This window comes from Gossypium hirsutum, chromosome A06 (assembly GCF_007990345.1).
Source record: "Gossypium hirsutum isolate 1008001.06 chromosome A06, Gossypium_hirsutum_v2.1, whole genome shotgun sequence".
Classification (NCBI taxonomy): domain Eukaryota; kingdom Viridiplantae; phylum Streptophyta; class Magnoliopsida; order Malvales; family Malvaceae; genus Gossypium; species Gossypium hirsutum.
In genome coordinates, this window is record NC_053429.1 from 69,971,235 (window position 1) to 69,981,559 (window position 10,325).

At 34.8% G+C, this 10,325-nt stretch overlaps 1 protein-coding gene across 5 annotated transcripts; it reads left to right on the forward strand.

Moving 5' to 3' along the window:
• Positions 1–2,377: 2,377 nt before the first annotated feature.
• On the forward strand, positions 2,378–9,852 carry LOC107962288 (pre-mRNA-splicing factor SPF27 homolog). Of its 5 annotated transcripts, none has more exons than XM_016898607.2 (7): positions 2,378–2,801; positions 2,889–3,067; positions 3,421–3,504; positions 6,965–7,034; positions 7,128–7,261; positions 7,344–7,402; positions 9,567–9,852. In XM_016898607.2, the coding sequence occupies exons 1-6, from the start codon at positions 2,562–2,564 to the stop codon at positions 7,396–7,398; spliced, it is 762 nt and encodes a 253-aa protein (XP_016754096.1). In that variant the 5' UTR covers positions 2,378–2,561; the 3' UTR covers positions 7,399–7,402; positions 9,567–9,852. The 5 variants fall into 5 exon arrangements, with proteins under 5 accessions (XP_016754096.1, XP_016754094.1, XP_016754095.1 ...); XM_016898605.2 differs by having other exon boundaries at positions 2,450–2,801; positions 6,962–7,034; XM_016898606.2 differs by lacking the exon at positions 9,567–9,852 and adding an exon at positions 7,545–7,731 and having other exon boundaries at positions 2,460–2,801; positions 6,962–7,034.
• Positions 9,853–10,325: the final 473 nt, after the last annotated feature.

A 10,325-nucleotide genomic window follows, 5' to 3' on the forward strand; every position in this document is an offset into this window, starting at 1 on the left:
GAATGCGTTGGGCTGAGCAACCGGGGTGGCGTGCTTCGGTTGTTATTCCATTTCGCGTTAAAAGGGCCAACACATTCTTAAACAAATAATAAATTACGAGTGTGTTGGGCTGAGTATCCGGGGTGGGGTGCTTGGGTTGTCATTCCACTTCGTGTTAAAAGGGCCAATACATAAAAAAAATCAACGAAAGAAAAAAGAGAATTAAATTTGGGGACTATGGGTGGAACAAATAGGATGTTTTGTTAAGTTTAGTAAATTACCTACCTTTCATGAAATAATCCAAGTCGATTTAATTTTTGTGTATTTAAGTTGGAGTACTTTTTAGTTTTACTTAAAGCAAGCTAAATGTTCTTTTTATTTTTATATGCATTATGCCTAATTTTTATAAAACTTTGGAGTGATACTTCTTTTATGGTAAAATCTAAATTACACAATGGAATAAGAACCATACTTGAGGGCAAGCATGGGCTAAGTAGAGGGGAATATGATAATACTTTAAAATGACATACTTTTATGTGTTAATTACATATATATTTTGAGTACAATTCTATTAATTTGGACTGTTTATGGGTTTTTTTTATCTTGTAGGGACTAAATTGAAAGTAAAAGGAAATTTGGGGGAAAAAGCGTGAATTTAAAGATAAAACGGTTCAGCATACGAAATAGGGAAGAAGTTGTGCCGAAAATATAAATTGTAGAAGACTTAGGGCAAAATTTCAAAGAAGAGATTTATGAACATAAGACTTTGTTTAATTTTGAATTTTATTTTTAGGATTATTATATTGTTTAGATTTAATTTCAAATAATATCTCTTAAACATTATCATCTAGAGTTTAAATAGGAACAAACTAGGTTCTTTCATGTACTATAAGTAGGGGATAGAGTGGCATGAATATTCACTCATCACTTCTGTAAAAAACTCATTCCCCCTAAGGCTCTTAGCCTTTTTGTTTCCTTTTCAATAAAATTCCATTTCATTAAAACTTGTGTTTTTTCCCAAAAAGCATAAGTAACTAAACTCATTTAGCCAAAGGTTATCAAGACTCCTCCAAAAGAGTTCATGAGGCTTAAAACCCGCACTTAGCCCTTCTCAACCAGTATTCATCATTTCTCCACATTACGGGACTAGCGTTTCCATCCATGTCCTTGTAAAAGTAATATTTTCATCTTGTGCAAAGACGACAGCTTTGTATGTTTTGGGAAGGTTGCACAATAAGTTCACTAACTTACTGTGTCAGAGGTTGTCGAGCCCAAGAGACAAAATGGCGTGAACTTCGCCATTGAGAAACAATGATCTAGTGTAAAATGGTCCCACAAAAGTGACGGTTGGCTAGAGTTAGGTTTCTCTAGATCGTAAGGCTATAACCTAAGTGGAGCTGGTGGTCGTAGGCGTCCTCTTCAACTATAATTGGCTTATTCGGTCATGAGAAGGATCACCTAAAAGCCTAGGATTGAACCGAAGGAGGATCAAGATAACCAGAAGCCAGAATCCCTCAATCAAAAACCCCTTTTTCTCAATTCTGTTTATTATCACAATTACGATTTCAATCTATTTAATTTCAACTCAATCATATTTTTAATTCTGTTTTATTTTATTTTTTCTAGGTCAGTTGTTTTTCTTGGGCACGACTGTGCCCGAGATTTTAAGAAACAAGGAGCTGTGGCGATCCATTCCTTGAGGATTTGACCCTACTCCCTTATTATTATTTCTTTTCGTTATTTAGAGATATGATATATTTGGTGCTTTCAACGACACACCGATTTGACAGATACTTACGTAGAATATAATACTATCAATTCATACTCAGTCATATCCTAATTTAATACCACACATATCCATACTGATATATTATCACATAGACTACTCTGACGAATTTCATGACGTGATATATCAAAATATCATAATTCAAGATAATATTAACTCTAGTTCAAAATTTTTAAAAAAAATACAATATCCCACTTTTAATATTTACAAGTCATTATAACAGGTACCCTTATTGACATACAAATACACATCATTTTTTATGGAAAACTGTTAAAACTTAATCCCTCGTAACCCAGATTATATAACCATATATTTATTACAAATATATTATATTTCAAATTATATTTGCCTTGTCCATCTATCCAATTTTTATTTATATATTTATCACTTTATTTACCGTACTTTTATGGTAAATAAAAATAATAATATTTTATAATCTTATAATTTAAAATATTTTAAAAAGATAATTTAGTGAGAAAAGTAAATAATTTTTAAAAATTAAATAAATAATAAAAAATTAAATTAAATATTTAAAAATTATAAAAAATAAAAAATACGACACTTTTCGCAAATCGCAATATAGAGTTATGCACCTTGTTGTATTGTATTTTAATATATATGATTAGAGGTAAACCCGTTTTTTAATTAACTTTTATTGATTTTTCTCAATTTTTTCTTAGCGTTTTTAAGCCCTACCTTTTAAAATTTTAAGTGGCTTGGTCTGTAAAAGCCACTACTAACCCTTAAGGGGAAACAGTATCAGAGAGTTGAAGGGGAAAAGCTAGAGATATACACAATGGGCGGCAACGGCGAAGAGATCCTTATGTTGGAGGCACCGCCTGAAACTGCTCGGCCATGGGCCTCTGCTTCGACTGCCGAGACTTTGGACGCATTACCCTACATTGACGACGACTACGGGAACCCAATGGTCAAGGAAGAGGTTGATCGATTGGTCGAAGAAGAAATGCGAAAGAGTATCAAGAAGCCAGCTGACTTCCTCAAGGATTTACCCCCTCTTCCCTCCTTCAATTTTCAGGTTATTATCCCCCCAATTTGGGCTTTTCTTTGGAATACTTGAGGTTTTTCTTTATTGAAGTTTTAAAAATCCATGTTTGGATCTCAGCATCACCCAATGATTGGCAAAGAATATGAGCGCGTCAGAGCGGGTAGGCCACCCGTGACCCTTGATTTTTCTTCACGGTATCAAGTTGAACCACCGCCCATGAATAAGAGAAACGATGAAACTGCTTGGAAACAGGCACTTCAAAGATCTCAGCGCTCATTGCAACATCAAGTAATTAGGTCAGTTTCTTCTCTTAGTTATTTGAATAAGCAAGAAAGAATAGATTAGGATATTTTATGAAATTACCTTTTTTTGCTTTCATGATATTTTTGTTCCATGCTTCTGTGAATCATTAAGAAATTAATTACGTGCTTCTCTTCTATTTTACTGTGTTATTTCGTTAAGGATTCTAGTTTCATGGCAGTAGTTGCTTTTTATTCAAGTTGTGATGAATGAAAATCCCTCGTCAGTTAAATTTGGGGAAGTTTGGGGGCCATTCCACCTAAAATTTTACGCTGTATACATATAACTTCTGATGCTGTTTGCATGCAATGTTAAGATTTTTGTCTTGTATATCTTTGCTTGGTTTCAGGTTGGAAAATTTGGAGTTGATGTTAAAATATGGCCCTGATGTTTGGAGACAGAACAACCAACGACTGGGAGGATTTTTGGCCAGGTTTTTCCCTAATAACTGCAACATTGATGTTATTTTCATGGCAAATTGAAAGTGGTTTTGCTTCTTGTTTGAATTGGTAGATTTAAGCTAAGAGACTTATGGGAATATGTGACTTATGGCAGAAATGCACTCTTTCTGATATGATGGATATGGTGCTACCAGTTGTCATATATTGAAGTTCTCAATCTACAGGAATCAAATTTTAGTTGTTTTCCTTGGCTAAAGTGACAGCCTTAGGCTAGATTTGGCAAGCATGTCTAGCATAAAAGCCAACCTTGTTTGATTCCATAGGGCCTCAACAGGTTGGCGGTTTAGCATTTTTGTTGATTTCTACCTTTGCAGTCCAAAGTTTTGGACTTGTGGAGTAAGATAAAAGTGTCTAAAAATATGATATGGATATGTAGGATAACTAAAAAGTATATTAGTACAATTTCTAGTACGTCAAATTTATTATCTTTAGATACTTAAATTATTTTTAATAGTTAAACTCTTACACGTTAAACTCACAACCTGAAGTTGGACTTCATACGTCAAGAAAGATATAAAGAAGGTCCAGGTACAATTCTTTTGTCCTTTTGGGTTAGGTTAAGATTAATTATTTACTTAAGGTAATGATTGTAGGCCTAAAAGTTTGAAGCCCAATTGCAATAGAAGAAAATCTTACTCTATCATACATTCCACCTAATTTTCTTCATTTTGATAGCGGGTGTAACTCTGTCTTGAAGATAGTGTACCCATTTTCTGTTTGTTTTCCTAAACTACCATGTTACCAGAGTAGAGAAGCACATCTTACATCGACAATTTGCACAACTACACTAGCAAGCAATCTTTTCATCTGATGTCTCTTCCTTAGCTTTGTTATATTCTTTGTGAGAAGAAGAGTCAATTTTTTCAGAGGAGTGTCTGATGCATATCTTGTGTCAGTACCTGTGTCATATCATATTGACATGAGTATGGTGCTTTTATGCGCCTTGGTGTAGGATCTAGTCACGGGTCTAGACGAGGAAGAATTCTTGCTTCGACCTATGGTTACTCAAAGAGGCAGATTCGTCCTTGATTTAAACCCCTCCAAAAATAACATTTCTTTTTTTATAGAATAATTGCTTACCACTTTATTTCATATTGACAGCCTTTCATAGACTGTTAATAACAAAGGAAAGAGTCCTAATTGACATAAAATAGAATTCCTAACTTAGAGTTTATGAAGGAAATAAAAACCTAATATAATAGAGAAAATAAGTAAAACTAAAACTCTTAATAAAGCCTAATATAGTAAAGAAAATAAATAAAACTAAAACTGTTATTGCAATAAAAGCATCCACATCAGTACTCCCCCTCTCGGAGTTGAGTTTGTCCTCAAGCTCAAATTCAAAATAAGCTTCAAAACTTATCCAAATCTACCTTATCATCATCTTGCTTGCCTTCAACATCTCGTTCTTATATCCAAAATGACCTTTTACATTTGTGTCCCATGGAATAAGACTTGTCACATATATAACACAACCTTTTTGCCCTTTTTTCCGCTATTTTTTCCGTGCCAATCTCTTAATAAATGGTGCAGAAGAACCTATTTTGTTGTTGTTCCCTGTTGGTTCCATTGTTTGTCTCCCTCCTTTTGCAATGCTCTTAGTTGTTAAAATGTTTGAATTGCTGCTAATGTTTTGGGAAGTTGGCCAGTTTAGGATGGCTCGAGACGACAGTTTGGAAGAGACCTTTTGTTTACGTTCCAATGTGTGAGTCATATTCATTGCAACTCCAAGGTTTTCCGCTTGTTGCATCTCAATATCAATTCTAAGTTCCTCTACCAACCCGGCAGTAAAGAGATTTACTTGTTGTTAAGGTTTAAGATCAGTAGTCCTGGCCAATAGTGATTGAAATTGGTGTTGATATTCCTCTACAGTCCTAGTTTGTCTCAGGTTGGCCAATTTCTCCAAGGGATTATTACTCATAGGTGGCCTAAACCTCACATGACAACACTCTTTGAAGCGCCCCCAATCAAGATTTGCCTTCTCTTCTTCCATTTGATCAAACCACAATTGTGCCTCTCCTAAGAGATGGAATGAAGCTAAGCCTACTTTGTCTTCTTCGTTAGTCCGTTGATTGCCAAAAAAAATTCATATCTTTTCAGCCACCATAAAGGATCTCCAACACCATCATAAGTGGGAAATTCCTTCTTAGAGTATTGTGGCACCATGCACCCACCTTGTTGCGAGTCTAAATTCCTTTTTCTGGCTTTGCTGCTGCCCTGTTCCTCACTATGTGAATACCCTTTCGTTGTCTTTTGGACCAGAAGAGATAACACTGCCATTTGCTCCTCTAATGCTTGTTGCCTTGTAGCCATTAGTGCCATGAAAGCCTCCAGTTTGGCTGCCAAAGTCTTTTTGTCACCCATGATAGAAGGCTCCAATACCAAGTTGTTATGCACCTTGGCGTAGGATCTAGTCACGGGTCTAGACAAGGAAGAATTCTTGCTTTGACCTATGGTTACTCAAAGAGGCAGATTCATCCTTGACTAAACCCCCTCTGAAAATAACTCTTCTTTTTGATAGAATAATTGCTTACCTCTTTATTTCATATTGGTAGACTTTTATAGACTTTAATAACAAAGGAAAGAGTCCTAATTGACATAAAATAGAATTCCTAACTTAGAGTTTATGAAGCAAATAAAAACCTAATATAATAGAGAAATAGGTAAAACTTAAATTCTTAATAAAACCTGATATAATAAAGAAAATAAATAAAACTAAAACTCTTATTCCAATAAAAGCATCCACGTCAGGTGCCCAAAGTGGTTTAGTTGATGTTATGTGGACTGTACAGAAAAGAAAGTAAATTCAACTTTAAAAAGAGGATGATATTTGGTGTCACGTTTGGTACCCATTGTTTTAGTGAAGAGGTCTAGTTTGTATGCAGAAACAGCTTTTCCATATATGGTAAACTGTTGCCTTTGGTTTTGTAACATGGAAATGGACTTGAGGATGTTGATGCACTGCTTATTTATTCAATTTTCCCCTTTTCTCTTTTCCATTTTTTTTTGTTGGGGGGGTGGGGGAGGTTCTGTGCTTGTTAATATGTGTTACTTTCCTTTCCATGATTCAATGTCAGTTTGTGTTAGGTAAGATTATCAACTTAGGAAGAAGAATGATCCCAGAAAATATGCTGATCATGGTAACTTATTTTGGCCATGGTATAAAGTCAAAAGTTCTTAGAGAACCATGGCTTATGTAGATAATGTATTAACTAAAGCATATATGGAGATACTAGAAAAAGGATAAAATGTTTTCCATGGGAAATATGTTTATGTTATGGTAACTGAAGTTGTACTTAGAGCTGAACTTTGGCGAGGTTGAAACTCTATAGTGCTAGCCTCTGAGTCTCTGATCATGCTATCTGCATATTTTGTTGTTTAAGTTCACATACTCACTATATTCTTTCTTTTTCTTCCCTTGTTACTCAGCAGGATGCAAAAACTAGCTCAACAGCAAAATGAGAAAATTGAAACTGTAAACCGTGAAAGAAAATTTCATCAGGTAATTTTAATTTCAAACACGCCCCATCGTACCTTGATTTGGTGCAATCTTGTAATAAAGCTGATAAGCATATTAATTCATCTGACTGATCAGCAAAACACTGCATATGAGCTCAATGCTTTGTCCACGCAATGGAAGGAGCTTAGTCTGAAAAACATTGAAATTCATGCTGCCTGTTCTCATACTGAAAAGCATATAGCAGAACTGAGGAGAGAAGCTGCTGAGAGGTATCTACCTTTTCGAGTTGGTGTGCATTTTGCATACCAGGCTTTTTCTAGCATCGAGCCTAATTAATCTTTACCATTGCAGAGGCTGGAACTTGGAAGCTAATTTGGAGAATGGTGCTTTGTCACCTTCAACATAGCAAGGTATGCTTCCTGTCATAGTAGTATTTAATTCAATTTTGATGCTCTGCTCAGTATTGGTTCAACGACTTAAGTTTTAAGCCAGAAATTTTTTATTCCTTGCTACTTTTTCTTAAGTTTATAAAACTTTTTTCTTTTAAATTAGGACATGACCTGGAGGAAAAGACAGGGGAAAGGTTGAACCTTACATCTTGACCTATTAGTGGTACGAGCCATAACAAGCTCTAGGTCAAACCTAAGATGCTGTAATATTTTATATTTCTGCGAGGGTGTTTCAGTGTGGGTTCACCCAGATCTACCTATTATTAGTCCATTTATTATGGGTATTATTATTTATGTTGCCTGGGTTTGGGGTTGCCTGTCAAGTGTATGTGCCTGACAGATTTATGCCTATTTTTTTTTCTCATATTATGAGGATCATAACTCAAGATCCATGTTCCATATGTGTCAAACATGGCTCGACAGGTGCTTAAGAAAAATAGAGTCCGGGTAACTTATGGTTGTTTTAGAAAAGTAAAATTGTATCATCTTCTTAATCATCTCAAGATACTAATATGGTATGTTGAAAAATATGATATTTTGTTCATGATTAGACCTGTCCGTGGGTTTGGCCAGGTTGCAGCCGGTTTACTATTCATAAATTAATAAATATTTATATTTATATATTTTAATAATTAAATTTTAAATAAAATATTTTCGTTTTATTTAAGTTCAATCTAGGCAAGTCCGAAGTTAAAGAACTCATGTCCAAGCTTAGGTTGGGTCGGGGCTATTGAGCTAGATGGCCACCTGACCCATGGACAGATCTTTTTACAAGGTAGGAGAGTTCTATTGTCGAGAAATAAGATTCGGTTTTCACTAAAAAATGTGAAAAATTAAGATTTGAGTAAATTAAAAGAAGAATTTAGTGAGAACTGCATTATTCACAATTTTAGCTAATGTGAATAAGTTGATCATGTTGTGACTTAGATATTTACCTGTTGATTTGTTGGATGCACCGAGTATTGGAACCATGAACTTTTTATCAAAATGCTTGAATAAAGCTACAAATTGTTTACTTTCGAGGATGCTGTTTTAGCAATAATCTCCCTACAGTAGTAACACTAATGTACTTGAGTGAGAGAACTGGGAGTGGAGGCAAGGGCTCTTGTGTTGATATGGACATTTGAAATACCACATCCCAAAACTTAGCTGTCGAGGTTGTAGAGCCTAGGATCTTATAAACCCCACCAAGGAAATCCCATACTTGTCTAGGTGGGATCCAAGTACTATACCTAGCAGTTGGGAACATATTAGTCCACTATTCTCTGCAATCTTGGCGTCCATGTGAGTTAGCAAACACTGCCGCATCAACGTCACCATCTGAGCTGTGGGTTGACTTTGCCTTAATGTTTTCCAAGCCTTGGGTGAGCACGGCAATATCAATGTCACCACTTGTGCCGCATGATTGCAACTAAGAGACATTATGGCTGCCTTTAATACCAATCAATATGGACTTTGGGAGAACCAAACTCCAAAAGCTAGTTATTGAGGTTGGAGAGTCTAGGTTCAACAGCCTACAAGAAAATTGCATACATAAGTTCCCATGCTTTCCTATGTGGGATTCAAGTCTGGGCACATATCATGTGGCTTAATAATAGTTGTAGGATTGACATCATTCAAGCAGGTACAAAAGGATTTACGACATTTACCACCCCCACCATATTAGGATCTAGTTGGGAGTTGTTTGTATGTAATCTCTTGTGACTTGGAACCATTGATTTCTGCCGGGTAGCTTGATTGCTGTACTGTACTATCACTGCTACAAACATTATGATTCCTTGTAGCTATATTAAGCTTTGCCTTCTATGAGCCACTTTTCCCACTGTAAGCATATGCAACAGGGTTTTCTCCCTCCCCTCCCCTTCCCCTCTTTTTTTTCTTCTCAAATTCATAAATTTTGGTGTCCAAATAAATGGAGAAACATACTGCCGAAAGTCAATATCTCCACAACAGAAGCAGAATTATAACTCCTCGAGTCAAACATTTTAAGATTACCATTGGAATATAATTATGACATTATATCGAAAATCTGTAGTAAGATTAGTATAAAGGATATTTATATATGGGTTAACATGAGCATATATGGAAATCATGCCATTATTGTTTAATGCTTTTTACGTGACAGGTTTCAAAAGATTTGAGATATATATGGCGTAGTGAAGCTCAGAACTGCTGTAGCGTCCTCGAAGCCACCTTCCCAGATGCACATGGATGGAATGTTGTAGCAGTTTTTAGGGGCCAGGATTACATCCTGCATCTACTTGTGAACTCGTTTACCTGCTATAAATGCATTCAACTGAATTGAAGTTTTGTTTGTACCATGACTCATTAATGTGTTAGACTGGATAGATGTTCCTTGGTCCCCATGGGAACTATGATTTTCATTTGGAAAACTTTTATTATGCTCTTGATATGCGCCCAATCATTTTGGTTGTAGATGGTCATAATTCTTAATATATAAACTATTTATTAAATATTTTACTGAGTTGGTGTTACTCTCAATCGAGTCATCAGCTCGGTTAAAAAATTACAGAAATGTCTATTTGTAATTAAAATAAGTTATACTATTTGAGGGTATTTGTCTTATTATTTACAAATTAATTAAAATATGCATATAGTGGGATTTGAATCTACACAAATTGGACTACTAAAATCTTAAATTTATCACTTATCTAATGTTTCATTTTTAAATATTTTATATAATTTATTTTAATATGCACAAGTTATTATCTCTATTATTTGTTTATGTTAATAATATTGTTAATTGAGTTCGTGTCACAAATAAACTTAACATTAACAATTGTTGATAAAATCATGATAAATAATTTTGTTTTACTTACAATACAATCTTTTTAAATTTATTATCGTACATATTTATATGTAT